The 22,559-nt window shown below is 39.0% G+C and overlaps 2 protein-coding genes across 6 annotated transcripts in view; one reads left to right on the forward strand and one right to left on the reverse strand.

The window, feature by feature from the left end:
• LOC109465412 (carbamoyl-phosphate synthase [ammonia], mitochondrial-like) overlaps positions 1 to 15,099 on the reverse strand; it is a 41,862-nt gene extending 26,763 nt beyond the window's left edge. Inside the window, exons 1-8 of one of the 4 annotated variants that reach the window (XM_019762661.1) lie at positions 14,982 to 15,099; positions 8,025 to 8,189; positions 5,456 to 5,565; positions 4,784 to 4,928; positions 4,239 to 4,385; positions 3,754 to 3,846; positions 2,945 to 3,163; positions 2,003 to 2,109 (exon numbers count right to left, since the gene is read on the reverse strand). In XM_019762661.1, the coding sequence (XP_019618220.1) occupies positions 2,003 to 2,109; positions 2,945 to 3,163; positions 3,754 to 3,846; positions 4,239 to 4,385; positions 4,784 to 4,928; positions 5,456 to 5,565; positions 8,025 to 8,165 (962 nt within the window). In that variant the 5' untranslated portion in view covers positions 8,166 to 8,189; positions 14,982 to 15,099. Of the gene's footprint in view, positions 1 to 2,002; positions 2,110 to 2,944; positions 3,164 to 3,753; positions 3,847 to 4,238; positions 4,386 to 4,783; positions 4,929 to 5,455; positions 5,566 to 8,024; positions 8,190 to 13,237; positions 13,381 to 13,610; positions 13,703 to 14,307; positions 14,463 to 14,981 lie in introns of those variants that run through there. The other 3 variants (XM_019762662.1, XM_019762663.1, XM_019762664.1) reach the window with 3 other exon arrangements.
• Positions 15,100 to 15,470: 371 nt separating this feature from the next.
• The window catches only part of LOC109465419 (cell division cycle protein 27 homolog), a 15,255-nt gene continuing 8,166 nt past the window's right edge, over positions 15,471 to 22,559 (forward strand). The window contains exons 1-14 of one of the 2 annotated variants that reach the window (XM_019762679.1): positions 15,471 to 15,648; positions 16,242 to 16,317; positions 16,513 to 16,660; positions 16,830 to 16,955; positions 17,109 to 17,206; positions 17,774 to 17,919; positions 18,310 to 18,470; positions 18,761 to 18,887; positions 19,243 to 19,358; positions 19,560 to 19,641; positions 19,884 to 20,091; positions 20,687 to 20,859; positions 21,272 to 21,424; positions 22,396 to 22,548. In XM_019762679.1, the coding sequence (XP_019618238.1) occupies positions 15,625 to 15,648; positions 16,242 to 16,317; positions 16,513 to 16,660; positions 16,830 to 16,955; positions 17,109 to 17,206; positions 17,774 to 17,919; positions 18,310 to 18,470; positions 18,761 to 18,887; positions 19,243 to 19,358; positions 19,560 to 19,641; positions 19,884 to 20,091; positions 20,687 to 20,859; positions 21,272 to 21,424; positions 22,396 to 22,548 (1,791 nt within the window). In that variant the 5' untranslated portion in view covers positions 15,471 to 15,624. The remainder of the gene's footprint in view (positions 15,649 to 16,241; positions 16,318 to 16,512; positions 16,661 to 16,829; positions 16,956 to 17,108; positions 17,207 to 17,773; positions 17,920 to 18,309; positions 18,471 to 18,760; positions 18,888 to 19,242; positions 19,359 to 19,559; positions 19,642 to 19,883; positions 20,092 to 20,686; positions 20,860 to 21,271; positions 21,425 to 22,395; positions 22,549 to 22,559) is intronic. The other variant, XM_019762680.1, reaches the window with a different exon arrangement.

Genomic DNA, 22,559 nt, shown 5'->3' on the forward strand with positions numbered 1-22,559 from the left:
CTGGTCGAAAGCTCTAGGTGAGAGAACTTTTTGTGTTGGAACAAAAGTTTTAACTTTAAACATGTAACTACCAACACAGATGAACTTTCATGATAGTATAAGATGAATCGATCTACGCCCTAAACTTGTATAAAGTCAGCAGGTTTGCTTGGTAGAAAATAATGTATCATAATGTACATGGAAAGGAAAGGAAAGGTCTCCCATGCTTCTTATGCAGAGCGTAGGGTGGTGCCCATATCCATTTCTGTAGCCCTTGGGCGACACACAGTTGTGCAATGCACTACAGCAGGGGGCTGGTCCGCTAGTAGTGCTGTGTGTTTGACCTCCCCACACTTTTTCTCATATGTGCTGAGTGCTAAGCAGAGAAAGAAGTGTGTACCATTTTTAAAGTCTTTGGTATGACCCGGCCGGGGTTTGAACTCACGACCTCCCGGTTACAAAGCGAGCACTCTACCAATTGAGCTATTGCACCGGTTTATATTGCCTGTTGTAATTTGTAATTTTGTACTCTTTGCACTTCAGCAAGTCTTATCCCTGCTGTAAGCAGTGGTCGAAATACTTTTTTTCAGTGCTCTGCAATATTGCAGAAGAGTCAAAATTTTGTTCTGCAATTTGGAAATACTTTCTGCAAATACACAAGCCTCCATACTACAATCTTGCAGGTTTATAAGCATGAACTATTGATTGATATGCAAATTAGTGAAGACAAATTTTTGAAGTCCAAAAAGAAACAAAAGATACTATTAGACAAGTCAAGACAAGGTTGATGCAAATTAGTGAAGAAGCTCCTGTTGTTTCAGAATAGGAGCTTAAGTGTTGTCTGTCCTTGGGGCCAAGAGCGCCAAATCCCAAGTGCCAATTTTTCCTGCTGCAAAATTGCAGATTGTATAAATTTTTCTTCTGCAATCTTGAAAATCTATCTGCAGATTGCAGACTGCAGACTGCAGACAGGTATTTCGAACACTGTGTAAGGTTTGCTTTTTGGCATCACGAAAAAATAAAATAAACAAAATGTGGCAGAAAACAGTATTAGAAAAGAAACAAAAAAAGAAACTGTAATTTTTTTGTCTGAATCAACATAAAACCTACAATTGAAAATTTGTAGTCCAAAGTCCAATTTCTCGTGTACATGTACAGTTTATATTTGATCCATAATGAATTCTACCAACACAGATGAACTTTCAAGATAACATAAAACATATGATGTATCTCCTTTAACCTAGATCCATTAACATTAACATATATCATACGCCAAAAAAACAGTTACTCAAGCAACTGGATATGATTTTGAAAACGTCAGACGTTTCAGCTAGTATCCACTAGCTTTCGTCAGTGACTGAGAGACCAGAGGGGAAAGCAGGTTTATATACACAACCTGTTGATTGATATGCAAATAAAGTGAAGACAAATTTTTGGAAGTCGAAAAAGGAACAAAAGTCAGACAAGTCAAGACAAGATGATGCAAATTAGTCTGAAAGCTCCTGTTATACGTATATTGTATATCCGTATAACAGGAGCTTTCAGACTAATTTGCATCATCTTGTCTTGACTTGTCTGACTTTTGTTCCTTTTTCGACTTCCAAAAATTTGTCTTCACTTTATTTGCATATCAATCAACAGGTTGTGTATATAAACCTGCTTTCCCCTCTGGTCTCTCAGTCACTGACGAAAGCTAGTGGATACTAGCTGAAACGTCTGACGTTTTCAAAATCATATCCAGTTGCTTGAGTAACTGTTTTTTTGGCGTATCGTATTACCTGGATGTCTAACCTTCATCGACGTATTAACATATATCCATTAACCTTTATCCATTGACCTAAATCCATAAACCTGTTTACATTAACCTATATCCATTAACTTAAACCCATTAATCAAAATATGTTCTTTAACCTACATGTGGATCAACTGGTTGCCACAAACAAAATCTGGTCACCCCAAACATGCTGGACACCCTTCACATTGTACAGTCACTTTCTGTGTTATAGAAGATGCTCATTTTCACCTGTTTCCTAGAGGCAGCTTGTAGGACTTGGCCCCTGCAGCTAGAGAAGTCAGCTGGTTTCCCATACAGATGCCAAAAATGGGCTCAGGTCTTTCCATCTGCAGAATCTACACAACAAATGTACAAAATCTTCAATAAATCTTTTAACCATGTCATCAACGGACACTTGGTGCTGAAACATTCAGAAGTTCAGCACCAAGGACAGGGGTATCAAACTTTAATTGTACTTTATTACCTGTTTTTGGTGATGCCTGAGGGGCAGAGACATTTTCTTTGAACAGTTCTATATTCCAAATATGGCAGTAAAGCTTGTAGGGTCTAAAATTATTGTTCAAGGAATTCAGCACCAAGGACAAGACATATCAAACTAGAAATGTACTACAGTCTCTACTGTTTTTGTTGACACCTCAGGAATGGATGCATTATTTCCCAAATAGTGGGTTCCAGGAATTCAGCACAAAGGACAGGGCATTTCAACGTTGAGATGCATTTGAGTCCCTGTTTTTGATGAGACATTTCTTCTCAACAGACATATCTTCCAAGAACTACAGAAGTCTTGAGTAGTGCTGTGTGCCTAAACCCACATTTAGGTTCAGGTCCGGATTCAAGTCCAGAGGTTTAGGTTCAGTTCCGGACTCGTAAGTCCGGACCTTAACCCATGCATATACAGAATTGCATGCTGGCAACCTTGCAATGCATTGTTGTATGGGCAAAACTGTGGCCACATAACATGGAGGCCAACACTCGACCATGCCCGATGGCAATGTTTTCTTCATTTTGCAGCACATCTTGCAATTTGGAAAGAAAAGGGGGTATGTGACAAATATTTTTTTGTAATAAGTCCGGAATCAGTTCCAGACTTTTAGTGTTTTTTTTTGGACTTTTTTACAAGTCCGGAACTGGTCCAGCGAACTGGTACACAGCACTAGTCTTGAGCCTCACCTGCTGCAGGTTGTCTATGGCCTCCTTGGCGAGCGCGGGGTCTCCCGGGCCGTTGGACACGAAGAGCCCGTCGTAGCTCTCTTCCTTAATGTTGTGGTCCCAGGGAACGACATGAACCTCTGCGCCTCGTTTCACCAGGTTACGGATCATGTTGTGTTTGATCCCACAATCCACTGCTATCACCTTCACAGGGTTGCCCTTCCCAAAAATCTGCACTTCCTAAAGTAGGAGATCAAAACAAGGGACTTTTAGAGCAAATTTTTGTGATAACTAGAGAGGTGATCCAAAAAGCAGTTATTCAAGCAACTGGATATGATTTTGGAATTCAGTCAATTCAGTTGCTTGAGTAACTGCTTTTTGGTGTATCTCATTACCTGGATGTCTAACCTTCATCGACATACTAGAGAGAGGACGTTCACAAAACAAATGCATACGTTTACCTTCAGATGGTCTAGCCTAACAAACTACTGCTTTGTTTATTCTGACTTAAAGTTAAAAACATTCAGGCCCTCCAACTCTGTGCTGTAGTCAATTGCTACATAATGTAACCCAACACCGCAGTGTGTCTGCTACAGAAACCAGTTACCATGGTGACAGACGTCTGGTCAGGGTCACTAACTTTATTTGTTTGGAAGGGAAGAAGAGGACGAAGAAACAAAGCAATAACAACATGTTTTCCTTCTGCGAAAGTAAAGATAAAATGCTTTCAATCACCTAGCATGGTTCCTTACTAAGTCATACACTGTATATTGTTTATATCATTCATATATATTTTACCACCTAAAAAAAGGAGTGAGAACAAAATATACCTTGGTGGACACTTCTGCCATGAGGTTCCTCAGGTTGGGGTCAATGAACTCTATTGGATCTCCCTCAAACTCTATCTTCCCCAGTACAGTTCCCTGTGTAGGAAAATACTATGTGAAACCTTTGCCTTACTAATAATCTCATGCTACTCCTTATCATAACAGCCACCAGGTACATCTTTTCACTTTTGATTCCTAAAAATATACAGTTATCTTAACACAACACAATGAAAAAGTATAAGTCTGTATATTGTCTGTATATTGTTCCTTTTTATCTGGGAAGCTTGGACTTGAAATAAAATATTATGTAATGATATGTACCATACATCTGAGAGCCTTATTTATTACTCAAAGCAATACAAAAATAGCACATTCAAGACAGGAGCTGGGAAGAGTTGTACATGTGTATGTTACACTGTTGCTGAGTGAGCAACGCCTCCTAGCAGAGTTTAGCAACACTGCATGTGACTATTATCCCTCATACAAACCCTGTCTCTGATGAGTTTGGTGAGCATCCTGGTGTCGATACCGTACAGAGCAGGCACCCCCTCATCCTTCAGCCACTGAGACAGGGACTTCACAGAGTTCCAATGGCTGTGGTGGTGGGAGTAGTCCTGTACAAGCAGGCCTGCTACCTGTAGGGAAAATAAGTGTCTTTACAATCTCTGTATTAACTAAATATGATATATGATATGTCTTCTGAAATCTTTCTGTATATATATCATAAACAAAGTTAAAGTCTGTCTACTATTTGGACACAAGATATGCATCTACTTATTCTTTATATTATGGTAAGTATATTCTTTGTAGTAGACTTCCATTAACTGAATTCTGTTGACTCTATGAATACAGTTTTCTTGCACCTCCATCAAATGTACAATTCTTGCACAATTCAATAGTACTACAAGCTCAAACATGTTTAGAGATGAAAATATTGTTTCCACAATTTCATGAATTTTTGATAACACACTAACTCACTATGAAGTAATGAAAACTGTAAATTGTCACTTTGACAGTTAGCCATAAAACATACATGTATTCTGTCGGACTCCACATACTGCATGAGTCCCATCTCGTCTCGCAGCGCGGTGTCGGGTACGCCGTAGTTCCCCACGATCGGATACGTCAGTGTCAGGATCTGTCCACGGTAGCTCGGGTCTGTCAGGGCCTCCGGGTAGCTGGGTTGGGAAGGAAATAAAACAATTTTCTGTCAAGATCCTTTCTTTTGGATACGTCAATTCAGTAAAGTAGCATAATATGTAACATTTTGTCCTTAAAATATTTTATTTAAAGAAGTACTAGTGTGTTTGTAATTTACTTCCATTTTTCAACATATTTATGCAATAATCTCACATTTCTGACATTTATGGTTGGCTATAAAACAGCACACAAGAGTCCCACTCAGTTTGTAGTGCCACCACAAAATACCAGAATGTAAACAAACATGGCTGTGAGCAGTATTTCAAGCTTTTAAACACCCTCATACTCATAGGGTGTCAAATTCTCACACTTCTTGAATGGCACTTATTCGCAATGGAGTAGGGTTGATTCAATTTACCTTGTAAAGAATTGAACAGAATATTTACTTTTTGTATCGTCCTAATGTTAGTTACATAATGCAGCTTGAAGGAAATTTTCTATTGGGAAGTTGCAATGTGATGGGTATCATTAATACTTAATTGATAATAATATCATTAATACTTACCCCACCAGTCCAGTGTTGAAGACCACCTCTCCTGCCATAGACCTCTCATTCCCAAAGGAGTAACCCTTGACTTTTGTTCCATCTTCCAGTATCAGGGATGCAGTCCTGGGCTGTGGTAAAAAGAAACCAGTGTTGTCACAAACTGTACAGTGGACTGATCCCACTGGATTGCTGCTATACTATCTAGTGGCCATGGAGTCCATTGGTATATGTACTGAGACCTTAGAAAAATTGTGTTTCCTGTTTCCCGACAGACACTTAAGAAAAACCTGCCGACCCAAGACTTTTTTTGGTTGGACCCCTGCTAAAATTACAGCTAATTCAGATAGATAATGTTGAGTAATTGTTAATTTTCTTTCTTCAAATTTCAATACCTTGATGTTAATGCTATTGGGATAAAGAATGTAGAATACTGATCCATTGATGATTAAGCCTTGAATTGTTTACGATCCAACTATAATAAATTTGGTTTCTCACTACCCCATATAGAATACAGTAGTCATATTTTTCTACCATTTGTCATGCTCTGACGAACTTAATGGTTTTCTTTTGTCAGAGAGCAGTCTCTGGCACCTGTGCTTTCCCACAAAACTCCTCATAAACCTTACTATTGGTAGCCTCTGAATACCACCTGTTAAATCTTACAGTAAGATAGGCATGGCCTTTAAGTAGTTTTCCGCAGAATACCTTTTACTAGCACATCGGCAGAATGTACTGCACCTGTGCGAAACCTGTAATGTATTGGGTATAGCACTTTGGCAGAACGTCTCATGTAAGGTCGTATTCATGCATATAAGGTTAACACTCTGTCTGCATGCGCAGTTTCCAAATGTTATATGTTGGAAAAGATATCCTCTGCTACAAGCAAAATTCTGGCGTAATGTTGACCAGAAATCCAACATGAAAAATGGGGGTTTCACGCAGGCGTAGTATGTTCTGATGGCGTGCTCCTTATCAGTTAACTCTACCTTTAATATAATAATGGTTTGCTCCTACAGAGATTGTATAAGACACTCAATTTGCAGGCAGTAATGAGGTCTGCGGTGCTGCCATTAATATCACTTTTCTTCTTATATCAAATCTCAGCAGGCTTTTAGTTCAATTGCGATGATTCGGGAAGCTAAACCATGAAATTGAAAATTTGAAGTCGTATCCTAAGAGAATACAAACTAGCCCGGGATGTCCTATGTTACTCAAAGAATTTGATTAAGAATTAGGAAGATGTTTTTTCTTTTTTTCCTGGTTATTTGGACCTAAACATAACATCCGGTACAGGTAAAGGGTCTAGAAGTAGAAGTCCAGATCTGTTACCTAAACAATTTGACAATGTAACTGTATGTAAACATGTAAATTCTCAATCATGACAGAAACAGTAAAAAGAATGTTTATTTACAATCATAGTAAAAGCGTCTTCAGTTTAATACACACGGTAATTTTAATTGCCCAAACGTTTTATTCCAGGGCTAGATTTTTATCTTTCTTGGGCTTGCAATTGGCATTTTTAGTAAAAAAAAACTATTATTAATTAACTTGTACATGTATGTGCTGGAGCGTACATTTGTCCAGATTTCTGCAGTACCATACACTGTACTGTGCAAAATAATAGGTAGAAGGGAAGAAGAATGCAGCTGTATTGCGAAGCAAGGGTAAAATTTATCACCCATTCACTCTTCCAAACCCCAGTTTTATGGTACGTGGGCCATAAGCTATCATTACTCAATCAGCACCCAGTGGAGAATTCTGCAGGATGTACTTCCCTTCAGCAGGGGCAGGGGTGAAGGGCAGTGTGTTTCATTTCAGGGCTGATGTATTCAGTACTTGACTCCTGGGCTGGGTGTAATCAATGGATCACAATGCCACTGTAAGGCCTAGGGAAGAAAATGTTGTGTTTCCTGTTTCCTGACTGACCCTAGAAAAAAACTGCCGACCCTAGCCTTTTTTGTGTGAACCCCTGGATATAAAGGACATAAATTTTTGAGCTGATCAACTTTTTCTAGCTCCATGATCTGACACCTGAGTGATGAAACATTGTACAATCTGTTTTCTAACATTGAAAATATAAGTGTCCTCATGATGTACAATTTTTACTTGGTTAAACTGTATTGTATAAACAAGGAGCTATATGGCTATAGCTATTCGCTATAACGTTGGATCACTAGAGATAACTAAAGTCTAAAAAGAAAAAGAAAAAACAACGAAGATAATCCCTACCTACCGACCATAATTTTTTCAGGACTGAAACAGAAAACACAACATTTTTTCCCTCGGCCTAATCAATAGATCGTGATGCCACTCCACCCAAGACTGTATCACAGATAAGCTAGGAGAGGGAGAGGAAATGGCATCGGGATGAAGGCAGAATTTAGATGAGGATGATTTACAGGAGGAGTTATTTTATCTACATGAAAAATATCTCGTAATATATCATATAAAGAACCTGCAATATATCATGATAGGCGTGATAAAGAAAACCTACTACTGAATGGGTGAAATAATCGTTAAAGAGTATTACATGAGCGAATATAGATGTTAGATACAGTGGTTATTTTTTAGTTTGTATCTGTATCACCTGATTGATAAGGGTGCCATCCTTCCTCCGTATAGTGGATGTGGAGAGCTTCCTAATGTCGTGTTTGATCGCGAGGATGAGTCGTTTCTGTAGCAGTCCTCGATCGCGCAGGACATTCGCTACACGGACCAGGTGAGACATGATGCGGCTCGGCAAAAACTAGATCTGGAACATACACAGGAAAAATAGGGGTAAAGTTATAAATCAACTTACATAATACTAAATCGAAGCTGGTGTGCTATGCCGAAAGGCAGTTATACTGGCTAGACAGATACAGATACATATACAGAATACTTGATGAAGTTATGGACAAACATATACTCGAGTTATCCTGCTAACAAACGACAAACAATAAAGTCCACTGCAGTAATGTAGGGACCCCCCACAAAGCCCATTTTTGAACTTGACCTTGGTCTCCCCAATGGTAACCTGCCTGCTAAAAATCATGAACATAGATCCGTGGCTTCAAGAGTTATGCCACTAAATCCACAGTCTCCCACCCTAAAGCAAACTGATTTTATACCCTTTTGATGAAGGCAATTAATCTTCTATTTTTTTAAAGTTACCTGAGTGAAAACCCTTTTGCTGAATGAGTCTTCTAAAACAATAATTGCACCTTATGAAATGAAGTATCTTTATCAAATCATGACTGCAACAAAAACACATAATCAGTTATCACACACATTTGAAAACCTGTATCACCCACAAAAATGTACAAAAAGCTTCCATTAGGCTTAGCTACATGTACACATGATCACATTGTGGTATCCGTAATGTAAATGACAAGAAGCAAATGTTATTAAGTGAATTAGCATGGCACACACGTATGCAATCTGGGCTCAATCCATTCCAATCGATTTCATCGCTGTAACTGGCGGTGAGTTACCAGCGGAAGCCGGCAGTTACGTTGTCTACGGAACCGTCTGACGTCAAACCGTCGGTTTATCCCCACCGCTACGATTGAATCAAGTCAGGCAGCTAATAGAATAGAAATTCCCATGGGACATAATGGTGGAGGTATTTCTGACGGGAAGCTTTTATTTGGGGACAAAACACAGGGGAGGGTTCAATGTCTGGACACATTAGACCATGGATAAGTCAAGGATAGGCCACATCAACCTGATTTTATGGACAATATCTTGTGGAAAAACAATGTAAAAAGATGAAATTTTACAAAAATTTAGTAAAGTCTTACAACATTTAAAATACATTTGTATACAGCCATATTATTACCATGCATACATCAAGGAAAGACCACATCAATCTGATTTTATGGTGAACATTTTATGGAAAAACAAGGTAAAAAGATGACATTTTAGTAAAAAAAATTTACTAAATAGTCAAAACATTTGGAAATTCAAATTTGTATAAAGCTATATCAAACTCGGCTATAATGCTTTATCTGTCATTTTCTACAGTAGAACTATATCTAACTACATTTTTTACTCCAGGCTATGAAAATAACAAAACACACTATCACATTCATTAACTCAAGCAACAAATTATTCCTTTTATTATTTCAACCTCAGAAGGTTTATGCAAATGTTACTTAAATAATCATTGGTCACTAAAATAGCCATCTACATTTAGCAACCTGAAAATAGAAACCACAGACCTCAAGTATTCATCATGAAAATAAATTGAAATGCTTACAATTGTAATTGCTTACACACAATTATTTACCATAAATATGAATTAATTATGGGATTTTTATGAGCACTCTACAAACTATACTAACACAATGTATCTGCTTAGGTTTTGAATTCATAAATATATAATACCGTTAGACAAAGATAATTTCAAACACACAGGTAGAATACGTACTAGAAATGATACACTATACATGTACTGCAAATGCACTACTAGCAGTAGTGGTTACCAAACCTATTTTAGCTCCAATCTCTTTCGTTCTCTCTGCAAAAATTTGATTTAGACTTAGCAGCTAAAATAGGCTTGGTGAGGCTACACATGTACAGTATTGAAAAAAATGAAAAGCCGTACAATGAGTTAACTATTTGAACGTATACCTACACTTCTAATGTTTACACCGCATTTCAGTAACAATGTTAACTGACACAAACCTACCTGTGATGTTAAGTCCCTTTCCGTTCTAACATTCTTCCCACACTGCTTTACTGTGAATAACAGTGCTTGGCAGGTGGTGAGGGTATGCATGGGGGTTAACAGGACCAGGAATTTTCATGATACTTATTTTTATTTCCAGGCAATTGTTGATGCAGGGCACATTTTGTGTAATCCTAGCACTATGCAATTCATAACTACTTTTACTATGAAGAAATTGATGACTGATCAAATAGACCACATACAATGTAGTTGAAGCTCAACCCTGCAAAACACTATTTATTCAATTCCTATACAGACTACTAGTATTATAAAATGCAAATGTACTAACATAACATGCTTCTTGTATGTGGGGACATCTAGCAGTTCAATTGCAAACTGCAGCTATTCCTACTATCTATTACCCAAGAACCCCCAAGTCCTACTCCTAGCAGAAATTTTGATTTCTCTGTTTAAATAATTTAAAACAGATACAGAAAAGTTTGGAACATCTTTTAGAAAGATACATAACACTCGCAGTACACTACGTTTTCTACGATGCCAGTGGCACAATACTACGATAGCTTCCTTTTGCCTCATATAACATCCAGTACCATATCCTACAATACTTCAAAATCACCAGGGTGCAAAAGGGTGCAACAGCTGCAAGAAGGAGATACCACACACTTGCCTAGTACCGTAGATACACACATTTTCTCTGGGACTTAATTTCATGGTGGAAGGGAAAAAAGAGTGTTTTAAAGTCATGATTGCAACAATTCGGTAGTACAGCAGTAATAGAATAGAAACACAGTGTCATGAATTTGCAGTACAGGGGTCACTATGAAAAACTGTGAAATTAAAATCACTGGGAATTTCAAGATACACAGTACCCAATAATTCAGAAGTATCACCGTAAAACTACACTATCAGTTGGATCCTATAATACCGCCTGAGTTTCGGAAAGACTGCAATAAGGTAATATCTATCCTCAGGGTGCATTACAAGCCTACATGTCACAACCAGTTGAACTGTATTCTATGCTATCATATCCTGTCCCAGCCTATATTCAAGCAGTTGAAAGGGTCAATGTGAAAAAGACCTATGTGGAGACAGAAGGTATACATGGGCTGATATCTGCAAGCATTCAGGTAGCAGCAAATTACCTGGTATCAGGAGACATGGAGTGAAAATACACAGTCAGAAAAGTGTTCATATCTGTTCAATGGTAGGCTAGCTATTGGGGTGAACAGGCATAGAATAAATCAAGTTTGAGTGACTTGAGAGCAGAAAAAAAAGAAGAATTTTCTTGAACACACACAACTGTTCCAATCAGTACTGGTTAATGCATATGATTCAGCATTACTGTATAATATTATAATTAAGTTAGCAGATTACTAGAATGTATAGATTATGGTACAAACTATTTTATAGTGAAAAAAAGCAATGTAAAAAGATTCAATCCTACCCAATAACATTTTACAGACGCACCTGCGAATGTAGATGACCCATCTGATGACGATAATTATGGGTTACTTAGCCTCCTCTCTTATGTATTGTATAGCATCATATAAGTTGTCTGTTAATCGATTCATATAATTATAAGATCCATATAATTATAAGGGGTGGTATACAGAAAAGACTTCAACAGAAAAAAAGTACTACCAACTTGGTCTTTGGACTGAAAGTTTCAAAAAGTTGCCAGTATAGATAGATAGATGGAAATTCAAGTTACACTTTACATGGTATATGCACAAAGATGTACTAAAGGTGTGCAGTAGCAGAGATTGAAATTATACCTGTTTCTGTTGGAGGAGTCTTGTAAGACGGTAAGTGGTACAACAAAACTGTGTCAGGCTAATTATAATGTTGTCTACAAACTAGAATGGTCCAAAAACTAGAACACACCATTCAGAAATGGGTTGGTAGAATTATAGATTATATAGACTTGTACATGCTAAAATATGAGAACTGATGCAATATCTGTATAATTTACTTGTCAACTCTACATGATATTTACAATATACACTGTACACAATGTTGTACTAAAGGTGCAAATTATCAGAAATTGGAATGATACTGGTACCTGTTTTTGTTGGAGGAGTCTTGTATTGTAACTTAAGTGGTCCAACAAAACTGTGTCAGGCTTAAATTATAGGTAGGCTAATTATAATGTTGTCTGTAAACTAGAATGGTCCAAAAACTAGAACACACCATTCAGAAATGGGTTGGTAGAATTATAGATTATCTGTCTTATAAACTTGTACATGCTAAAATATGAGAACTGGTATAATATCTGTATAATTTACTTGTCAAGTTGTCAACTCTACATGATATACAATATCTACACAATGTTGTACTAAAGGTGCAAAGTAGCAGAAATTGGAATGATACTGGTACCTGTTTTTGTTGGAGGAGTCTTGTATTGTAAGTAGTCCAACAAAACTGTGTCAAGCTTAAATTATAGGTAGGCTAATTATAGACTACAGACTATAGACTACAATGGTCTGAAAACTAGAACGCACCATTAAGAAATGAGTTGGTAGAATTATAGATATCTGTCTTATAAACATGTATGTGCTAAAATATGACAACTGGTACAATATCTGCATAATTTAGTTGTCTATATTAAGAATTCAAATAAAATGGTCACCACTCAACATTAGCTATAGTCCATTGTTACAGATACATGATATATGTCCAAAGTCCTATACCAAATTGTTCTATTTGTGACCTCTTATTCAAATGAGCATGGCCACAAATCTATCACAGTATTTAAGGACAAAAGGGTCCAATGTGCATGTCAACCATGATGTCATTCTGTCTGACCAACCTGTCTATCAAATAAAATGGGAGGGACCATTGATTGAACAAAGCCAGTTCAATCCAGAACCTAATTGAAACAAAAATAAGATGTTCATTGACAATTAAAGAAGCTGAAAAAAAGCTGGCAAGCAAAGGTATCTTTTTTCTTTTCTTTCGAGTAAACATTAGCACTAGACTCAAAAAGTTTTTGCAGAGATATTTAGAATGTCTTATTTTATAATGTATGTTAGTTATACAAACCATGGCCCAAACTGTGTGGCATGTTAACACATGGCGCCACATGTTTGCCCTAAACCACATTTACTCAAATCACTCACAGTCCATACCTCTGCTGGCTTGTAGCAGCTGTTCCAATGCTGTTCCACTAGAAACTGCAACCCAACAGCATGCATCAACCAACAAATACAATCCACTTTTGGCCAGTTGGATTTTTAACTTGTAGCTACAGGTTAAGCCTTGCTGTTCAATACAGTACATGTAATCCCTGCAGCTATACTGTTAGCTGCTGAGTCAACTAAAGATTGGGTTGTAACGAGTGCTGTGTTAATATTTGTTGTTAGCTCTCCAGGGCACAAACATACAATAGTCCTTCTGTACATACCAGCTAGTATAACACTGTACTGCTAGTAAGTACTGTTTTTAAATACCAACTACACATACCAACAAGTATTGTAGAGATAAACCTTTAAAATCACATACCTATACCTGTGTTATAGGATGTTGTGTTCCCTTCCACGTGCCACCATTAAGTAAAACTAACAACACGTGTAGGTACAGACAGGTAAACATTGATGATGCAATAGCAGGGAAAGCTAGACCCTTGGACATGTGCCAATGCGTGGGAATATAGCCTGGAGGGGTTTAAAATGTTCAGAACAAAACAGGAAATGGCTAGGGATAATCATTCCCACATGGCTGGACAAGGTCAAAATAATGTACAGCTGTAACAATTCATATCTGCTATACTATTCATAGTTAATACATGAAAAGGGAACAATAATTTTTGTTATTCCAAGCAAGGGGATATCAGAAAGTAGACTTATCTTGATAGTGTTTTAACACTCATGAGATACAATAGGGGCAGTGTTAAAGCTTTTTTTGCAAACATTTTGAAAAATTTACATTGAAAATAAATCACTTGCATCCAAAAACCAAATGGAGGAAAAAGAAATACACAAATGCTGACCACTGGTGATTAAAAAAACAACTTTGTTAGCACTATCGGAAAATGTTATTGTTGCACATGGTTACTACAATGACAATCAGTGTACTGTACTGCAGTGTAGTAAAGCACATTTAAATTTGTGGGCGTGTCTGATGCACACCCCCAATGTGATTTATAGGCATGGTACAGCACAATAACGCACCCTAAAATCATTTTACAAAACAACCTTACCTTCAATATCAGCTCCAAATCTCCCCAAAAACGTCAACATAAATACTTCAAAAAGATCTGTCTTCAATTCACAGCTGATTACAGTGTGTATATATACTCAGACTAGCTTAAAGTAGAGCAAGAGTTCAGTTGGGGGCTAGCGGCTATAAATGGCGAGAAACCGGTTCACACCACCCATTGTTTACACAGTTGTTGGACAATTCCAGCTTCTTCGACCTTTGGAATCGTCTGTCGTAAAACTTCAGGATGCGATAGTATAGCATGTAAAACACTTATCCATTTGCCACGTTATTATGCATGTGTTATTTATGTAGTTGCATGTGGTTGAGATAAATCAATCAAATTATAAAGTATGATGATTTTCTAATTGACATGTAAAAATCCTTCTTCTTTTAATACGATTAATGTTGACATTTCGATAGGATTAACATGATTAGGATGCAAATCCGGTTCAAAGCACATAGATGAGCTTACATTTAAGTTCATACTAAAATCAAGAAATTATATAGCTAAGTCAGCATGTCGGCCATGCGCTTGTTTTGAAATTGATTGACTGCACTGCACGACAGCTTCTATTTCTTTGCTTCTGTAGAGCTTAAAAAGTCATTTTTCGTAGAAAAAAACAATGCAAAGTTAACTCAAATGTAATCATCAAGAAGTCGACTCTTTCCTACCTATAAAGCGTTGATGAAACCGTCCGAAATTGAAGGAATGCAGCCCGGAGCAAACAATTTCGCAATTTCAAAAGATTGCCGCCATCTTGCTGAATCGTGGCATTTGCATATGACCTCAGTGACCCGCCTACCGCTACTTTTACTTTTTCCCCTCTCGAAAATTAAAATCAAAAACTATCCTTGAAATTTTATACTTTTGTAAATAATTTTTCTTATGATTCTGCTTTCATGTGAAATTAAGAACGATTTAGTTTGATGTTGTAGTTTCTAAAATCGTTTTCCCAGCGTCCTTACCAAGCAACTTTGTAGGTCACCACTGTGGTTGGAAAATGTGCCTTTTCATTTTTCCTACCCAAATATGGTTTACAAGTGATAAATCTGCCATTAACTTTACATTTTACGATTAAAAATGAGTTATACTTTATATTGGAGACTTTTTAATCCTAATAAAGCATAAAGGTTGTAAAATATCCTAAACTTGGTCGACTATGCAGGCACCGAATTGTTAGGTCACACTTGCAGAGAAAAAGATGGCGGGCGACTGTCGGAAAAGAATTTGAATTTTTGGGTTGCAAATATTGACCATTTTCTCGCTTGTACTTGACTTTCAAAGGTAGATTGTGTAATATCAGGCGACGAGAGAATGATTATGCAAGAGCCAGTTCAGGTAAGGACGCAAATCACGTCTATATCGGCAGAATTTACTGTGTTCTGGTACTGTCAAGTTTCGGCCTCTTGTTTGTATTTTTCTAGCTGTCAGATCAGAAATTTCGCTCGGACACCTAAAGTTGTCTGTTCCTGCAATGATTGCATCCTCGATACTAAAACGGATCGTATCCATAGTATATTTCCGTACGATATGTCTTATACAACAAGAACAACGTTAAGCCGATGTGTTGTGATTATGTAAGAACAAAACATGTAAATTTCCAGCTGTCGAAAAAATTATGGAGGGACAACTGTTGCTGCTTTGATTCACACAGACTGAAACGTTTTGCTTTTTGCCTTGTCCTTCTTAGAGCAGTCATTTGGACACCATTGTCGTAATCTTTAGATGAGGCTCAAATGTTTGAAATAATATGTGGTTAAAAATGAAATAATCACACTCGAAAAGAATCAATCAGTCCTTTTATTCTTTTTCACTTAAAAAAATGCCATCATGAACTTGTGCCCCTAACTTGATTTCATCATTTGTTGAAGAAGATCATCAGAGATCTTAGGTCTTGCCCATTGCTTAAGTCGTATTGTTTTGTATTTCAGGCGGCCATCTGGCATTCCTTGAACCACTATGCTTTTGCAGACGCCATCTTTCTCGCAGAACGGTTATACGCAGAGGGTAAGGATCTCTTTCTTCGTCTATAGAATTAAAAGTATAGAGTTATCACATACAAAATATAAAACATAACAGAGAGAATATTTTTGTTTTGGAAGGACCATAATTTGTAGAATCATATAAGAATGAACTGCCATTGATATCATTGTCTTTTACTCTTTAGGTTCTGTCTGACTCTTTTTCTTACGCCCCTTACAGTTGGTTCAGATGAAGCCTTGTTCCTGTTGGCCACCTGCTACTACCGATCAGGGAAGCCGTACCGAACGTACATGTTACTCCAGTCCAGGGGATGCCCCACTCCACAGTGCAAGTTCCTGTATGCAAAGTGTTGCATAGATCTGGAAAAGTAAGACATGATTTAATTATCATCACAAAAATCTGTTCTTCTACTATAAGAAGCTTACTTTTCTGTCCAAGTGTTGGTAAATATATGCCACTTCCATGTAAATAGATAGTAAAATGTCCCTTTTCCCAGTGTATTATTTTGCATTGCTGATGCACCATTTTTTTCTCAGGTATGCAGAGGGAGAGTCCACTTTTGTGGGAGGGGCGATCGGCAAGCAGCGTTCTTATGAAGAATTGGTGACAGAATTCGGAGACGCGGGATGTTTCTCCATGCAGCTTCTTGGGAAGATATTTGCGTAAGACATCAGTTGTTCTTTTAGTTTCAGCATTATTGTATGAAAGTTATAGAGTCAATTAAGTATCCAAGGTATCCAAAGCATCTTTGGTAGGTAACAATGTCTGTTCAATATTGTAAATGTTTTATGCCTTATTGTTTCTACCCATTACAGGAAGAGTGAGAGAAATAAGAGAGCCAGTGATTGTTACAGACAGAGTCTGAAACACAACCCTTTCCTGTGGTCCAGCTACCAGGCTCTATGTGACATTGGTAAGTACACATTATAATGATGCTGATGCCAACAGGTCAACGACCTGAACCAGATGTCTGTCACCATGGTAACTAGTGTTGGGTTACATCATGTTACAATTTTATAGCAGGAGGGTTTCAGACTCCTGTCACCAGAATGTGTTTAGTAAGAATTAACACAGCAGACCCATATGCAAAGGTAAACATTATGCATCTGTTTTGTAAATGCTACCTTTCTTGTTTCTTGTTGTAATATGTAACATTGAATTCAACTTTACCAAGTCACTTGTTTCTATACTGTTGAGGCTATTGTTACCATGACAACTGTTGAGGCTATTGTTACCATGACAACTGTTGAGGCTATTGTTACCATGAAAACTGTTGAGGCTATTGTTACCATGACAACTGTTGAGGCTATTGTTACCATGACAACTGTTGAGGCTATTGTAACCATGACAACTGTTTGTCATGACAACTGTTGAGGCTATTGTTACCATGACAACTGTTTGTGATAATGACTGTGAGGGTTAATATGTTACCATGACAACTGTTGAGGATTAATATGTTACCATGACAACTGTTGTTTAGGAGAGAAGCCAGACCCAGACGAGGTGTTTCAGCTGACCAACCTGCAGAACTTCAGCTCTTGCCAGTCTTCCTTCCCTCCCCCCACCCTGACTCCCCACCAGGGGGGGACCTCGGACATCACCCCTCCAGCACAGGACAGCACTAAGGTTGGCCTAACATTTGAGTTGATCTAGATTGTAACCATTCAATACACATGGAAGAATTGCTGTTGTCATGCACCACACAATGCATAACAAATTTACACATTTCAAAACAAAGTCTGTGCAATTTTCAACTCATAAAAAAAGCAATAAGTTCAGTCTTATAGTCAATACAATAAATGTTACCTACCATTGTATTCAACCATTCATTCAATGGTCATTATTTAGCACAATCAAAACTCAGGTATAGTTTCAAGTTCCTGCAAAACGGTTTTCTATTTTTTTTTATCAATCAAAACATTGTCACAGCGGTGTTATTCGAAGAACAACATAAAGTGTAATGCTTAGTACTGTTTGCATGTGTGTCAAATCATAAAACTTTTTTCACCCTTGCAGTCGCCGCTGGTAAAGCTGCAGACCCCCACCCCCACCAGCTCCACGTCTGTGGGTCTGGACATGTCGACAGGATCCCCCCAGCCCCTGGTGCAGAGAGTGCGGGGGAGGGCGGGGAGAAGCCTGCTAGGGGGGCCGGCAGCCCTCAGCCCCCTCACACCCAGGTACGGGCCGAGATACACATAGGAGGAAACAGTACAACTTACACACAGTTACAAGGATAGGGATTGTTGCGTTTACCGAAGGAAAACATATTGTTTTTGCTCTGTTTCCTCTTCTTCTTCTTCTCCAAACCAATAAGGTCAATGACCTGAACCAGACATCTGTCACCATGTGTAACTAAGTTCTCAGTACGGAAGTGACACATGAATTGCAATTGATAGAAAGGTAAAGTAAAAAACTGAAAACTAAGAAACAAATGCTGCATAGTAACACATTGTAATCTTTGTTTCAGTTTTGGAGTTCTGCCTTTAGACACCCCCAGCCCAGACATGTTCAGTACAGGGTCCTGCACCTTTGTGACCCCCTCACCCACCACTGTAGAGTGCCCACACATGGACGCCAGGGCTCCCAGCAAGAAGGTAGGCTCACCAAATATGGTCATTTCTGTTTTAGGTGTGCCAAATATGGTCATCTTTGTTCTAGCTGTGCCAAAAATGGTCATCTTTGTTCTAGCTGTGCCAAATATGGTCATCTGTGTTCTAGGTGTGCCAAATATGGTCATCTTTGTTCTAGGTGTGCCAAATATTGGTTATCTTTGTTCTAGTTTTGCCAAATATGGTCATGTGTCATCAATATTGTTCTAGGTGTGCCAAATATGGTCATGTCTGTTCTAGGTGGCCCAATATGGTCATCTGTGTTCTAGGTGTGCCAAATATGATAATTCTTGATGTTCCAAGGCCCAAATAAGTAACCCTGTGTTTTCTTACTAATTAGGTTGTAACAAGAAGAAGCTACCCGTCCCAGACCAAACCTGCAGTGTTCAGCCAGACAGGCAACAGTGGCAATGTGAAGGAATCCAACACGTTAAACACCCCCAGTCCTAGTCCCAGGTTGGTATCTTCCAAACTTTATGAAAATATTATATTATTGTTGAGCCCTATATGTTGTTTCTTGCAGGCAGTTTTTCTGCAACAGTTTTGTATCTTTAAGTTTATATCCTTTATTTGAGTTGACAAGCCATTTGGATGTGAATATTGGTCTGTTAAAGTTTTTCATCAGTATTCCTCTGACCTTTCTCCCGCCATTTTCAGTGGTCCTCAGGTTCTTGTACAGACGACAGCTCAAGGTGTCCGCCGTAGCACCCGCCTCTTCACTGCCTCCAACTCTGTAAAGGTAAGGCCAAGGGAACTTTGTCTTACAGTGTTTCATACATCTACTAAACTGACTTGCAGTACCTCGTCATGTTGCCAGAGGTCACCCCTGATTGGTGTAAGAAATTCCATATGTTTTTGTCTCGCAGTGTTTTATAGACGCTGTCATCTAGTATGAAACTGATTTGCAGTACTTTGTCATGTTGCTAGAGGGCACTTCTGAATGGTGTAGGAAAATTCCGTATCTCTTTTGTTGGTGTCCAGGAAAATAACAAGAAGCCAAAAACAAGATTTGCTGCTCCAAAAGCCCCCGCAAAGAAGACGAAGAGTCGTACAGGGAAGGGGACGTCCTCCCAGCCTACTATCACAGAGGGATCCGAGATCATCAAACCAGAGAGCACCAGTACTACAGAGTCTAAACCCAGCCAGTTACAGGTCACCTGGGCTGTCAATGTACAGAAGGCTGCTGCTGGTAAGTGGAAAATATCAGCTAGACTATGACAGAATGGACTATACTTTTCTGTCATAGGTGGCTTTGAAAGTTGTAAGCTGACAGGAGGCCCAAAATGTCAACATTTCGAGGCCTCATCAAGACCTACCCACTTACCAAATATCAAGACAATCCATCTAAGCCGTCCTGAATTATCGTGTTCACATACACACAGAGACACAGACTCACAGACATACACACACACAAATGCTACCAAAAACATAACCTAAGGTTATATATCATATGTTATAACCTAATGCTACTATTTAAGGCCTGTTTCAATTTTAGAAAACATCTCTGTTGTACAATTTTATATGTAAGGACTTTTCTTCACGGCAACAGTTGAACACAACATCAGAATTGTTTTCAATTGCCAAAAGGCAGTTACTAAAGCAACACTGGATATGATTTTGGAAATGGTCAGACGTTTCAGCTAGTATCCACTAGCTTTCGTCAGTGACTGGAAGCATCTGACCGTTTCCAAAATCATATCGAGTTGCCTAAGTAACTGCCTTTTGGCGTATCTTATTACCTGGATGTCTAACCTTCATCGACATGTTTTTAATTGTTTTTACAGAGGGCCTTATGACGTTAATGAGGGACCTAGGCCACGCCTACCTAGCACTAAGCCACTACGACTGTCGGAAGGCTGTGTCGCTGTTCCAGCAGCTGCCCCAGCACCAGTACAACACGGGCTGGGTGCTGTCTCACATCGGAAGGGCATACTTCGAACTGGCAGAGTACCACAAGGTAAGGATGAAGTGTACTTAGTCTAGCTATCTTTACAAGGAAGAAATGAAGCCCCACATTATGTCGTAATGTAAATATAGAACCATTCTGCAACAAAGTGTAATACTTATTGTTTGACTCACATAATGTAGACGCTTTCTTTTTGTATGTATGTCACTTCTTCACTTCTAATGGACACAAGGACAATGGAAACCCTTGGGAAAATCTGTCTGCCCCGGATGGCCTACTTTCTGTGACCCCCGGGCTTGTTCACTTTACACTCGGGAAGAATGCACTGTATCTGTCTAGACTTACAAGTACCAAGCTTCCTCAAAATCATGAACCATAACCCTAACAGCAACCACTGTCACCATGGCAATGTATGTTTTCATTGCCAGTCTTGTTGCTAAAATTTTGTGTATGTGTTCTGCAGGCAGAGAAGGCGTTTAAGGAGGTGCGTAAGCTGGAGCCCCACAGGGTGGAGGGTATGGAGCTGTACTCCACAGCCCTGTGGCACCTACAGAAGGACGTTCTACTGTCCTCACTAGCACAGGAACTCTCCGACATGGACAGGGACTCTGCACAGGTACTAACTTTTATAAGTATGGACAGGTTTGTGTAGTAGAGACTTGCTGTATGCTTATTTGTAGAGCCTGATCAGGGTTGGAAATACCCACTCTCACACTCTTTCGTTATGGTTTCTGTGGGAGACTTGTTGGAGACACCGTATTGCCCGGCCTGAAACTTACAGCTTCTGAAATAAACTGTGTCCTGCCTCGGTCAGCATGTGAGCGATACCTTTACAGGCGGTCTGGCTAATGGCTTGGCTTCTAAAATAAACAGCCATTGTTGAGGACAACCTGCAATATTGATAGGCAACCTAGCTTTTAGTTTAGGTTGCCTAGTTACCAACTTGAGAAAAAAAGTATTTCGAATCCTAATGATCAAGACGGCATGTTGTAGTTTTACATTTGTTATTGTCAATGCTCACCTGCTCACCCGGACGCCTGTAGACCTTCTGGTCTGTCAGTTGTCAGCCTCTGGGTCAGGTTCCTCCATGCTACCCTGTCTTGAGTCAGATTCTTCACTTCCTCGAAGTCCCTCTGCTCTCTCTGTGTGATCTCTCTGATCTGATCTTCCCACCTCTTTCTTGGCCTGCCATTTGGTCTTCTCCTCTTTGGTTTCCAGTTGTATATCCTGTTTGTATCCCTACCCTCTTGCATTCTCAGTACGTGCCCAAACCATCTCAGCTGGTTTCTTTCTATGATGTTCAGAATGGATTCCACTGAGAAAGAGCTCCTAATTATATCATTTCTCACTTTGTCCCTTAAGGTAACTCCGTAGATTAGGCGCAGTACTCTCATTTCCGTAGCTTGAATTTTGCTTTTGAGTCCATGAGTTATTGTCAATGTTCAGTGAAAAGGTCAAGAATCGTTAACCTTCTCCCTGCTGTCTAGCTCCATATCTGATACAAATTTGGTGCCAAATGGCTGCCCTAGCAGGCTGAAGGTTAAGCAGAGTGGTTAATGTTTTGTTATTTGCCCCCCTCCCCCTCAGTCCTGGTGTGCTGTGGGAAACTGTTTCTCCCTGCAGAGAGAACACGACACGGCCATCAAGTTTTTCCAGCGAGCCATCCAGGTGGAGCCCAACTTCGCGTACGCGTACACGCTGCTGGGACACGAGTACGTGCTGAACGAGGAGCTAGACAAGGCCATGTCGTG

This window comes from Branchiostoma belcheri, unplaced genomic scaffold (genome assembly GCF_001625305.1).
Source record: "Branchiostoma belcheri isolate BF01 breed outbred unplaced genomic scaffold, Haploidv18h27 scaffold15, whole genome shotgun sequence".
Classification (NCBI taxonomy): domain Eukaryota; kingdom Metazoa; phylum Chordata; class Leptocardii; order Amphioxiformes; family Branchiostomatidae; genus Branchiostoma; species Branchiostoma belcheri.